General features: G+C 38.7%; 1 protein-coding gene and 1 long non-coding RNA gene across 3 annotated transcripts; one reads left to right on the forward strand and one right to left on the reverse strand.

The window, feature by feature from the left end:
• Nucleotides 1-6,253: 6,253 nt before the first annotated feature.
• LOC104454437 (transcription factor SCREAM2) lies at nucleotides 6,254-8,218 on the forward strand. Of its 2 annotated transcripts, none has more exons than XM_010069275.3 (4): nucleotides 6,254-6,525; nucleotides 7,050-7,175; nucleotides 7,414-7,587; nucleotides 7,914-8,218. In XM_010069275.3, the coding sequence occupies exons 1-4, from the start codon at nucleotides 6,448-6,450 to the stop codon at nucleotides 8,007-8,009; spliced, it is 474 nt and encodes a 157-aa protein (XP_010067577.1). In that variant the 5' UTR covers nucleotides 6,254-6,447; the 3' UTR covers nucleotides 8,010-8,218. The 2 variants fall into 2 exon arrangements, with proteins under 2 accessions (XP_010067577.1, XP_010067578.1); XM_010069276.3 differs by having other exon boundaries at nucleotides 7,417-7,587.
• A 1,567-nt stretch (nucleotides 8,219-9,785) lies between these two features.
• LOC120295604 lies at nucleotides 9,786-12,403 on the reverse strand. The gene is made up of 3 exons (XR_005552969.1): nucleotides 11,765-12,403; nucleotides 10,145-10,574; nucleotides 9,786-9,977 (listed from the first exon to the last, which is right to left on the reverse strand). It is a non-coding gene; the product is annotated as an uncharacterized LOC120295604 (long non-coding RNA).
• Between the last annotated feature and the right edge of the window lie 1,347 nt (nucleotides 12,404-13,750).

The following is a 13,750-nucleotide window of genomic DNA, read 5'->3' on the forward strand; positions in this document are numbered from 1 at the left end:
TAAGATATATTCCTTTCTGGGATTTATTTTGTCCCGTTGCTCGATAAATAAAATTTACAAGTAGACACAAAAACGTGGACAGGTCAGCAATGTACTATCACTTTTGCTCGAATCATTAGGATGATGATGATGATGATGATAAATAAATAAATAAATAAATAAATTAAAAAAAAACCAAACACACACAAAATTCAATTGCGTCTCCATAATTGTGGCACACTGCGAAGGTCTGTACTAGCGTCGCCACGCTCAAAATAATTCATGAGACGTCGGACATCATCAAACAATGTCATTATGCAAGCATAATCATCCGAAAAGAATCTTCCAAGGTCCTCCACGATTTTCCTACGTGTTATTTGATAATAAAAAAAAACAAGCTTGCCATGTTCATCTCTTAGAAGGTTTTTAAGTTACCTGGTCTCTTTTAATGACTATTTGCATAACTAATGTACCTTCTTTTGGGCCAGGATTACCTAATTAGGGACATACATGTAACGTTAATGAGAAAATTGTCTAAAAATTCTTAAATCTATTATCAATTGAGTCATAATCCATTTCACGTTTTGCCAATTAAATCCATTCGGTCAATTTTTGTTAGGAATCACTAACATGAACACTAACCATCCTGCATGGCATGGTTAGTGTTGATATTGATAATTTTTAATAATATGTTAATATGTTTATTTATTTATCCTTTTCCTTTTTTTTTCTAACCCTAGGCCAATGACCCTTACCTGGTCTGGGCAAGGGCATTGTGACCCTTGCCGGCCAAAAGGCGAGAGCCAATGTCCTCACCCAAGGGCAAACCTAAGGTTAGAAGAAAAAAAGAAAAGAAAAAGGAAAAAAAAAAGAAAATAACAATAAAATAATATAAATTCAAAGAAATATTGATCAGTTTTGTCATATAGGATGGTCAACACCTACACCAGCAATTTCCAGCGATGTTGACCAAATTGACTTAATTGGTAAAACATGAAAATGTTTATGACTCAATTAGCAAAATTGAAAAATTTAGGACTAAATTCCAAAAGTGCAACAAGTTTAGAACTTTTTAGATAATTTTTCCTAACATTAATGATATACGGATTATTAATTCGAAGGTGATGTGACAAGCCCTCAGACATACACAAGGGCTGACCAAGCGAGTTATTTTCCAAAACCCAACCATATTTGAAGCGCATTGCTTCGCAAATTAATTTTGTGATTTAGTTTTCATATGTCTAGCATTAATTTTAATGTAATAGTCGAGATCGTATGATTATCTATTGAACTTCTTGTGCTTATCAGTTAATCACGTCTTAGTTTTATATGATAATTAGTGATCTGGCGTGAGTAGTTCTTAAGGAAGTGGATGAAGCGAGAAGTTACTAGAGATATGTTCACTATGTCCTATTTCCTCTTTCCATTGTTTGATAAGAAGGTAATTTAGGAATGTCCAGTTAATGAGACGAAAGCCTATTTTTAGCTTAATTATATAGAAGATGGTCAGGTGTTTCTACCACTCACTTGTTTTGACTTAAAGAATACAAGCTTACCGCAATTGTTCAGCTAAACAATTTTCATTTTCAATTTTATAGATGAGCACAAATGGTATTGAGGTGCAAGTATATGTATCAAATTTTTGTAACTTCAATTTGTTCTTCTAATTACACGTGCACTCACTTTCAATTCAACTAACACTAGGTGTTCTTCCTTGCATGTGCTACAAAAAAAAAAAAAAATTGAGTTTAATAAGAAGAGAGCAACCCGTGACGCTCTTCAAAAACGGACTTCACACATCATGTCATCAGTTGATGTGATGTATGGCAATCGGTAATAACGTATTATTTGAATATACTTGTGCTCAAAACCAAAAAAGACACGAAATGATGATTATATCAAGATGTATGTCAATTTGCTGGTTGTAATATAATGTTGTGCATGCTGAACATCGAAGTATTTCATTTTTAGACAGGGCCTACCACCATTCTCTGGATTTTGTCTTGATGATGAACTGAACAATCTTTTCAAAATTTCGTAGAACTAACAAATAAGTTAATATGATGAATCTAGAACATTGTGGCAAATCAATCACCTTGATAAGCACCTTCCATGGTCCTTCTTCTCCTTTTTTTTGGTGCTACTTAAAATCTTAGAATGTCTTGTTAAAGATTAATTTCTTGACGGAGTACTGAGTTTCCTTCCCCGTTTGGCATCATGCAACATTCGGGGTGGAAATTGATGGGTTGAGGGAGTCACAGGCTTATAGATGTGGGAAAACGTGCGAAGACAAATTGCTTATCTGGTTCGAATTGTATTTTTCCTTATGTTTTCTCGAAATGTCATCATGCTCATGAGCTTCAAGACACCTAATTGGACAATATACCCAAGCCTCCTGTGGTGTCAGATGTTCAATCATGCTTCGAAGAAATCTTTTGGGCGGAGATAATAAGACAAGCGGATTTGTGGTATCCCAGAAGAAATTAAACTGCATTATTAGGATATATATCGTTTTTTAATGGAAATAAGCCACATTATTCTCGCAGAATAATTGAACATAATGCAACTGTTGTAAGCATAGTTTGCAGTCTTCATGAGACAGATATGAATGCGTCTTATGTTTAATCAGTCTTCTATAATATTATATATGTGAAAAACATTACGTAACTTCACTGTCCATGTATGTTATATATAAAATATGCATAAGTAAGTCAGCTCAGCTATGACCGAGTCAATTGGACTTCCCACAATGCCGGAAAAGTTACTATTTTAAAGAGCACGGCCATGGCTGGAGGCCTACATGTACAGATCCGCACTCTACCACTTATTAGATTTATATTCAATAAATTGTCACCTAAAAATTCTCTGTGAATATTTCAAAATGCAAACTAAAGTAATTGTTCATAGAATTAATGCAGCTACTACAAATAAAAGCTATGTAAATACACAACCTGTATGAATACCACGTAGGTAGACTTGTTCGAGAAACAAGTAATTATTTTTGAGAAAATATTTTTCAAATCATGTATTTTCCGTGAAACGAACGAAACTTAAATTGGAAATATTTTTATCTGCAGAAGGAAAATTCATAGTTTGGTGATGAATTTCATTAACAATCCACGAGGTATGCCATAACCCCGTCCTCATAATCAAGAGAAACATTCAAAGTAGTTAATCTATACGTACAAGAAGACAAAAGCTAAAATTAATCAGTGAGGAAAAATTCTTTTTCCTTTCCACATCTAGATAACACAGTCGAGAACATATATTCCATTATCTCTAAAAGAAGTGATATACTAAAACCCCTTTACATTAGAATTTTCTTATTGAATAATGATGTGTCGAATATCCCACTAAACGTTCGAAATAAGTGGGATTCATATAGAAAGATGCTAAAGAATGTACTATGACTTGCTATATGACTTGGTAAATTCGGTAAAAATGTTGGTGTATGTAGCATTTCTCCTATATGCGAAATTGAATATGGTGATTTGGTACATAATTATTTTTCTCTTCTTCTTTTCCCTAAAAACGTTCAGATATATTTGAAACAGTACATATGTTAGAGAACAATGTATCATCAAGATATAGCGGACTGCAGCAGTAAAGTGGTAAAATTATTTACGAGAAATTACTTTTTACAAGAGGTAAATTGACCTAGCTGACTCTTTTAGAATCTAAAAACCTAAAGAGTATGGCTGCATTTTAGGGGAACGCAAAGGGACTAGAAATTGGAGCAGGACTATAATGTATCGAGAGAGCAATTGTTTTGTAGTGATGATTAATGGGCACACATGTGAATAGATGGGTACGTGATTTGTCATTGTGGAATGTAGACAATGTTGGAAGCAAAGCACAGAGAGAAAGAGAGAGAGAGAGAGAGAGAGAGAGAGAGAGAGAGAGAGAGAGAGAGCTCCAAACTTACATGGCCAAGCAAACGCAAGCAAGAAAGGGTAAGGGGGAAAAAAGAATTGTTTTGGGTGTATCTTTTAAAGTATCTCGTGATGCATCCATTTATTAGAGCTGGCTATTCACAGCCTTTTTTTTGTACACCCACTGTTTATGGAATCTCTCTGTGCATGGTCTCTCTGTACTTCAACGGGGAGCTAATGCCTGCAAATAAGGACACAGCTCGTGCATGGGCAGCAATAAATTTCAAAAGGTGCTAAAGATAAAGAACCCAATGCCTAACCAATGAAACCCTAATTGATGAACCAATGCCTTTGCTTTCCAACCTCTATATGAACTTCTCCGTTTCATTTCTTTATGGTCCATTAGTTTGCTTCAAAAGGTTGTGAATTACGAGTAATTAATGACCTATGGAAGGGTAGTTTGTGATCGAGCATGGAAAGTGCTTGTCCTGCAAGCATGGACAAAAACCTCGAACAATAAGATGATGCGGGAGTTCATCTGTCCCGCGAGGTTCATGTCTCGACAGGAATGTACTTTAGGGGGTGTTTACGCTTTTCCGTTTTCAATAGTGTTTTATCTATGCATGGACGTGTTCTCAAAGAACGTACCAGTACTAGCCATTCCTCAAGCAATAATAAAATGTGAAACGAGATACCATCCTTGAAACGTCCAGCGGGCGCGACAGGCAAAGAAGGGAGTAGCCTACTAGAGGAGGAGGAGGAGGAGGACGATGGGGAGGACGATGAGATGCTTTTCTTCCTTGTTTTTAGGGAGAGATGGCTTGAATTTTCTCGGTTTTACTGACTTCTGTTTAATTTTGGACGAGAAGTGATGGAAAAGGCGTTGTGATATGGCACGTGTGGAGAGAGAGGGAGAGAGGGAGAGGACAAAAGGTGACGGCTGGTGAGAGAGAGGGAGTAATGAAAAGGTCCCGTGAGGGGAATTTGGAGGCATTCAAGAGTCACAACTAAAACATCCAATTTTTTGGTGGCTTCCTACTCTTCTTCGCTCATTTCGATGGCCAATTCATTTCTCCATCCCCAACCTCAATCACCACCCCTTCCTTTCACGAGCTCGTCGTCCCCCTCCCCTCTTCCCCATTATACCCCTCCCTTTTCTCTCCTCTTTCTTTCTCTTGTTTTTTCTTCTTCTTTCTTCTTTTTTTTTTTTTTTTTTTTTGGGGGGGAAGGGAAGGGAGAGAGGGGTTTAGATGGATTTTGCATATCAAGCCTTGTTAGAGATTCAAGAGGAAGTAAACGATCTTATTGTAATGAAGTAACACTTTATTACAATTTCAAATTAATTGACCAATACAGAATATAGTGAATCTTAAAGGAGATGCGTGATGAGCTATTTATATAAAATATATGCTATAATGTATAAAGTATTAGTCAATTTGTAAAGAGTCATAGTAAATCCCAAGAGATGACAATCAATCAAAACAAAGATCTTGAGCATGACTTTTCACCATCAAAAATTGCAATGAGATTGGCTCGGCAACTTTGACGTATGAGTTATGGTTTGGACAATTCAAACCTATGTTCATGATGCAAGTTCAAATAACCATAGCGAAAACAGATTCAGGTTCCAACCTAATGAAAATAATTGGTGATTTAGAAATTAAAACATTAGTAAATTCAACATATAATTCGGACCTCTCTCTGTGTATATATGATTAGTTTGTGCAAGTAATGCTATTATTCAAGTTCATTGAAAAAATGAGTTTATGAATTTATATCGTGCCAAACAGTTAGTGAACATATTTGTAAACTAATATTAATATGCCAAGCAGTATTCAATATTCATGACATAGTGTTTAATTCGTCAAAGTACAAACCGTAAAAATGTCCACAAAGAGCCAATATGAGAAGAATGCAAGTCCAAATACCTCAATTAGAGCCACTAGTATGATGTCTCTTTAATGAAGTCTTTGTTAGGATTTTTTGCCAATCATATATGTAAGTTCAGACATTCCTTTGTTATTTGATTTTGAATCAATGAGTGAATTATTCAATGCCATGAAGAATAAAATTTGATATAATGTAAGAAATAACTTTTACCACTAATTGTACGCTCTCCCGGCACGATTGTCCACGTTTTGGAGAGATCAACCTTGAAGTATAGCTGATTCAAAACTTACGATATCGTCAACACTTGTGGACAAAATCCTTCTTAAAAGAAACAAAATTCTTGTAAAACCAGCTGCAATCTGGTTCCACTGCATGTCAATGCATCTTTCTGAATTACAGATAGGAAAAGCAGAAACATATAATTGGAACAATAACAAAGAAGAAAGGATAACATTGTAAATTCACGGAATAGAATCAAAATACTATATTTTTCTTGTGAAGGAACTGAGGCAGACAAGTGGGATGAAAACGGGGGAACTAGAATAGATTCGAGAGCTCTCGTTCCCCTCTTTAAACAGCCTCAGAGCTTGCAGTTTCGGAGTGCACAAAGGAGGATTATAGAAAGAAAACGAATTTTATTCCGAGGGCTGGAAAAAAAGAAGAGAAAAAAGGAAGGAGGAAAAGAAAAGAAGGCAGAAAAGATAGCATGGTTTCGAGAGAGCAAAAGAGGGCAGTACTGCATGAGAAGCTGCAACTTCTTCGTTCCGTTACAAACTCTCATGCAGTAATTCCCTCCTGCGCTTCTTCTGATTCCTTTGCTTCCACTGGCTTTATTCTTATTTCACCAATGATGCCACCTCTAATTTTGCTATGTAATATGATGTAATTATACCCAGACAATCAAGAGTTTCCTTTTTTCTTTCTAAAAAGCTTCCCTTCGCTCCATCTATTTTTCTATTTCGACTTCAATTCTCTGATTTGGTGAGTTTTTTTATTTTTTTTAGGGTCATATCCTCCCACCCACTTCCTCCCCGTTTTGATTTTGATGCGGCAAGTGATTTTCTGATGAACTGATTTCCGTTAATTCTTGATGTTCCTCATATTTCAATCAATCTAGAGGGGATGGATATGGGGGAATGTTAACTCATCTCAGTTTTAATGGTGTGGGATGACTTTTATTAATCGCTTATCAGGTTCAATCAATTGAACACAGTCATTTTCGGAATAAAGATTAGAATAACCACTTTATTTGAATTTCTAGTACCATTTTAATGCCGAACTTATATTCCTTCTTCTCATATTTGTCAGCTAAACAAGACTTCAATCATAGTAGATGCATCCAAGTATATCAAAGAGCTGAAGCAGAAGGTAGAAAGGCTAAATCAAGATATAGCAATTGCAGAAACTTCAAGCCAGCAACCTCAATTGCCTGTGGTATGTTCTTATTAAACTAATATACCATACTATGTTGCTTTCTCCTTCTTTTTGAATCCAATCTTGTGTATCTTCATCACTAAGATGATGCACGCCCTATTTTTTTTCATGGAGTTTTTTTTTTTCCTCAGTCAAATAAATTTGAGTTAAAGAAAAACTTTATCGCTTCATTTCCCCATTACTTGTGTGATTTGACTTTTCTTTCTCGTTCCTCAATTTGTACTGTTATACCAAACAGCAGGTAACAGTGGAAACCCTAGAGAAAGGTTTTTTAATCAACGTATTCTCGGACAAAAGCTGTCCCGGTTTACTAGTGTCAATATTGGAAGCTTTTGAAGACTTGGGTCTTAATGTTCTTGAAGCTAGGGTTTCTTGCACGGACAGCTTTCGCCTACAAGCATTTGGAGGCGAAGTAAGATTCTTGATCCCATTTTTATCATCTTTATGCTTACGTATTCACATCCCCTCAGTATGTACAAAGTTGCGTGCAAAACTCTCTCTCTCTCTCTCTCACGCACACCCACCCACGCACTCACACACTAGTTGTGATATCAGATCACGAGATGACACGGAGTGTGTGTTGCATGCGAGAGCTTGTTAGAAACGAGAGGCAAATTTCGGATGTGTATGGTGGTGAAATCAAACGAGTTATTTGACACGACCTTGAGAGTATCTATACAGTTGATTATAAAGAGTTAATAGTAATGATAATATCATACGTTTTAATTTGTTCTGCAGAATGAAGAAGAAGGTGATATGATTGATTCTCAAGTTATCAAACAAGCGGTAGTGCAAGCAGTGCAGAATTGGAGTGAGAGCAACAATGATGGATGAGAATGAATGATATAAATCGTTTGTGTCTCTCGTCCTTTGTAGGGTTTGGCAAAGAATTGCTAAGAGTTGCAAAAAACAAAGGGCAACCTTAGGTCTGAAAACGTCTGAAAGTATCTTTCTTTTCCCTTTAAGTAGTGTCTAAGTAAGTGTCATTAGCAGATGCCATATATATATCTACGAAATGCTGAAGAGCATATTAAAGAGGTGAATAGATTCCATAAATGGGGGGATCTTCGAGGTTAATGCAATTGTTCCTTTTGAGAAACATCTATCCATCATCCATAGAGTAGGTTGATTGACATTATGAACGGCACTCATTTTAGTGCCAAAAGCTTATTTTGGATCACTTAAGTGCCAACGAATTTGAAAAACAATTATTTCACTGCTAATGCCGATCTAATTGGTTGGAAATCCAACATGGCACTTTTTTATTAATTTTTGAAGTTGACGTGACTCGTTAAAGAGTACAATATCCAAATAACAAAACGACACCGTTTGGCATTTTTCCCTCAAGTAAGAACCTTAAATCCCCAAATTGAGAGAGAGAGAGAGAGAGAGAGAGAGAGAGAGAGAAGGCATGGGCTTCCTCCTTGTCTTCTTCCCCCTAGAACAACACCAGCAGCGGCACCAACAGTAGCACCAGCAGTGACACCAGCAATGGCACCTTCGACTCCTCTTCTTCCTCCTCACCTCCTATTCTTCCTGCCACTTCTTACCTGAGCAACAACCTCAGCCTCTCCTTGTTTACCTAGTCAAGCAACTACGATGGTGGCCGAGCGACGGTAGGCAAACAACGGTGGTCAAGCGATGGCAATTGGGCAAGGATCGGACAAAGAATCCTAATTTTAGTCTCCATATGAGCTATACGGCGTCGTTTTTGTGAGGCTGTCCACGTATAACAGCAAAATGACGTCGTTTCTCAAGAAGGATGGAAAACGACTTTGTTTAAAACCCACCACAACTTTTCTTTTTAAATATAAAAGTCACGTAATTAATTTGGCCAAAATCTCTCGTGGATGGCACCAAAGTGATTGTTTTTTCTTCGATTTGGCACTTAAATGATTCGACGGAAACTTTTAACATCAAAGTGAGCAACATACATAACTTTTGGCACTTCTAGTGTACTTTCCTTGACATTCCTTATTTGTTCAGTTTGAATTTCTGTGGATTTGGTTTCCTCAGTAATTAATTGTCTCATGAAAAAGTGTAGCTAATATATGATACATATATCTTGCACGCCAAGTTTTTGAGAAGAAAGAATGCTTAACTGATTTATTGACATGTTTATGAGATCGACCTGAGACATTAGTGAAATTTTTTTAAATGGACCGTGTACATCTAGATGCAAGTGTGCATAAAAAGTGGCAGCGTACCAAAGTCGGTGAATAAAGCTATTTATGAATAATGAGGGCACATAAATGGTCTGGACACCTGCTTTCTCTTGGCATGCCATTGCCGATGGAGTCCGATGACAATACCCTGAGCTTTGGTGAGGAAAAACTGTACATCGGTCGTCATTTACTCATTCTTAGTTGCCATTTTGTCTACTTTAAGTTAATTCTTTGGTGAGAACTGGTGATTTGATATTGAGTTGCTGCTCTCTACATCGAAATTGTAATAAAGCACGTGTTACAAACTTCAGACAGAGGGACTTTATTATTGCTAAATGGTCCTAGGACTCTAATTTTCCTTCCCTCGATCGACTTGTTTGCATCGGGATGTTAATTAAACACGTGCAAAATTCTAAATCGAGAAGCTTGTTATCACAGTGAAATGATTCTAGGAACACGTAATTTCCTTGTAAACCTGTGAAAACGTCCACATTATGTAAGAAGTCAGATGGGGACTTACATTCTCCATGTTGATCTCTTACTCAAGAAGCCTTTTTAATCATATCTCTAGACCTGCTCTACAACAACCTGCATCCGCTGCACAACTTGCTTCGCACCCTTTTTAAGTCCAACACATCTGCCAATGAGCACGAAGGACATTTTCAGCATCGATCAGACCACACGAACATTCCTATCCTGAAGCATAGTGAGTGGCGATCTGGTCCTAACTGCAATGACCGCATCTCGAAACAAACTATGCACCCGAGGCACAAATGATCACGAGCTACATTATTGCTATCTTACCAAATGAAATGTGTCGCTCCATCCCATGCCCGCCTACTAGGAGAATCCAGGTAAACCCAGAATTCCGGTGTTGCTTGTCACGCCCCGAACCCCGAGCGCGTCAACATCCCACCATGGTCATTCAAATGCGACATTCCCAGGTAGTGTCGCCGACCCCATTGATTTATTAATGCGCAAGCGAACGTATTATAAAACCCCTGACAATAAAATACGGGATAGAAAAGTAGGAAACAATTTCACTACCAATCACTTACATAAACCAACGAAATTACAAACGAATGCCTATAGCCAAAAGTCAACAAAAGACCGGCTCTTAAAAAGGAATTGTCCTACGACCTACAAGTCGGACACATTCTCCAATCTTATGCCTTCACCTCTGCAATTCCTCAAGGCCAACCAAAGCTATCTGGCCACTCCGTCCATCAGGGACCTGAAATTTTAATCCCACAACCGGGATGAGACGATGTCTCAGCAAGTTCAACCCCTTAAACCCCTATTAGAAAGAAAATACACCCCGGGTGGCCTAGCCACGTCACACAGAAGACTTACCTCGTCTTAATTCCTTCCTGCAGATTAGCACAATTTATATCACACAATCTCAGGTAGTAATAATAATTCAAACAATTGGAAAGCCATCATTTTCATATAAATCATAATCGCACTCAGCACGCATTCCAATTATCATTCACTACCACACAAGGGCATAGTCTATTCGCAGTTCGGCTATCTACTGACACTAATGCCAGGCATCGCCTCCCCCCCATGGAGCGCGGCATCGTCATTACGTCGACGGCATTCCCGAAGGAGCATGGGTCCAGTCGGCCTAGCCACTACTGCGACCCGAGCCACGTCACTCTCCTGACGGCATTTCTATAAAAACAAAGGTCTAGTCGGCCTAGCCACTACTGCGACCCGAGCCACGTCACTCTCCTGACGGCATTTCTATAGAATAAGGATCCAGTCGGCCTAGCCACTACTGCGACCCGAGTCTTTCAACCAAACACAACAATTAGATAATTAATTGCACCAATCATCACTCAATTTGAATATCTAATCATCAAATTCAAAGTCTGAATACACTGCAGCGATCAGCACAAAATTCTGAGAATTTAGGGTCCCAACTTAATTTTCGGAATTTATTTAATAATTAAATTTATTTCGAAAATTAATTAAATAATAATATCCCTATCTTTCACAATTCACACTCGATTTATAATATCCGATCATCAATTTCAAAATCTGACTACACAGCAGCGACCGGTACGAAATTCTGAGAATTTAGGGTCTTGACAAAATTTTCGGAATTTAATAAATAATTAAATTTATTCCGAAAATAATAAAATAATAATATTTTATTAATTTCGAATAAAATATATTATTAAATTATATAATAATTTCGAGACATTTAAATAAATCAAAAGTAAATTCATTTAAGTCAAATCAAGGCTTATTTTAAATAAACCTACTTACCCTTAATTAAGCACACTTTAAATTAAACCACAACCTTAATCAAATCTACTCTTAATTAACCTAAACTAACAACCTAATAACACTTAACATAAACTAAACCTCCCTAAGCATAATTAACCCTCTAAGAGAGGTTTAGTGAGTTAAACTCACCGGATTAGCAAGCCGAGCGGACCAAAACGACGGGGACGCTGAGGAGAACAACTTTCCTCAAAGCGGGCCGAGCATCCGGGCTCGGGAAGGCGGCCAAAATGGGCCAAACGTCCGCTGCATACCCATTTTTTTTCAACTGCTGTCCATGGCGGTTTGAGGCCGAGGAAGGGTAGATCCGGCGCCGGTTCGGGTCGGAAAGGGTGGAGGAGCTACGGCGGTGGCTGGCGGCGACGAACGAGCTCCGGCAGCTCTTGCGCGAGCTGAACAGTAGCTCGGGACGACGAGCTGGGCGAAGTGGGCGGAGCGGCGCGCGGCCAGGCGCGGGCGAGCGCGAGGCAAACGCGCGCGACGGCGGCGATGGGCGAACGGCGAGACCTCCGGCTGGCGTGCAGCTTCGGACGGAACTTCTCTGGTTGCTGCTGGGTCTCGAAGCATTCAAGGGAGATGGAGAAGAGAGATCGCAACGGGAGAGGAAGGGGAAGACGGAGGGCGACGGCCAAAGCGAAACGGCGACGGTGCGCGGCGGCGGTGAACGGCGGAGGCATGCGGCTTCTCCAGCTTGCTGGTTGCTGGGTTTTTTTCAAAGAAGAAGGAGATGAAGAAGATGGAGATAGAGGAGTCGCACGGTTGGGAGGAAGAAGAGAGGGAGGAGAGAGAGAGATGGGACCATTTTTCTTTTCCTTTTTCCCTTTTCTTTAATCTAACAAATTGGCCCACCACATGACCTCATGGCCACATCACACTTCCACTCACCCAATCCCCACAACCTTTTCCACGATGGTTGGTTGAATCTCATTTTCCAGGCGCATAAAATTTTAGTATAACTAATTCTTCAATTCCACTTGATTCTCTTCCAATTGAATCAAATCAAGTTCATAAAATTAATCCAATGTCACCACACTTCAATTCACATAATCACTTGACCATAAAACCAACTTAAATCCCAAAAGTACGACCAAAAGCGGGTTTACTAATTTCTTGAGCCAAATTAGCTATTTTCGATTTAATTGAAAAACTCGATTGCATGAAAAATCTTCCAAAGATAAGTCAATGATCCTAAGATGATTTGTGACACACTCGACTTCCAATTTCGACCGATCTCAATTCCACGGTTGATTTCACGTTGGCACGATACTTAGCGCGGCCCAACCTTACCGGGTAGCCTTTAGAAATTTTCATGCATTTGACCCGTGGTTGATCATTTCAAGCCACAATGTACATCTTTGAAACATTGGCGACTTTCGGTTGTCGGGAAATCTCAAGGTTTTAAATACGAACACGGGGGTACCCATCGATAAAAAAGTCGGTCAAGTGCCGATCGACACGAATTGTGCGATCTGGTGGAATCCACACCTGATCACATGCCTCTGTCGAGTCGACCTATCTCCGATCTCTAATCAATTTTAATTGTGCCGTAATGACCCTGCGACTAGCTCGGTCGAAATGTCGTTCGGTCAAATTCTCGAGTCGATGCATTAGAAACTCTTAACGAAACTTCACCCGATGACTAGTTTTTTTATATGAGTGGCCGACTCGAGGAAAAGAAGCTATATGCGTGCTTGACGAAATGCCCGTCTCAATTTATTGAAAATAAAATTGGAAAATCGGGATGTCACATTGCTTGTCGAAGGAAAGAGCTTCTCAATTTTCCAATCGGAATGTTGGGTCGGGATTGCATCGCAGGTTGTTATGATCAATTCTAAAGAGCACACTGTCAACTTTTTTTTTTTTTTAATTTGGACAATACACTGTCAACTTCATAACAAAGGAAATCGGTAACCTAAGTGAGATGGGCCCAGAAAAAAAAAAGTGAAGAATGGGCCAACAGGGCCATGAATTCTTGGGCCTTCCTTCTTCCACACAAAGCCCAGTTATGGGATTTTTGACGCGACAAAGATTCCAATTTCAATAGAGATTGTCGTCATTTGAACATTTTTCTGCATCTTGGTCTTTGGGAAAGATAATTCGAGCAGACCCACGATATAA

Source organism: Eucalyptus grandis, chromosome 7 (assembly GCF_016545825.1).
Source record: "Eucalyptus grandis isolate ANBG69807.140 chromosome 7, ASM1654582v1, whole genome shotgun sequence".
Classification (NCBI taxonomy): Eukaryota; Viridiplantae; Streptophyta; class Magnoliopsida; order Myrtales; family Myrtaceae; genus Eucalyptus; species Eucalyptus grandis.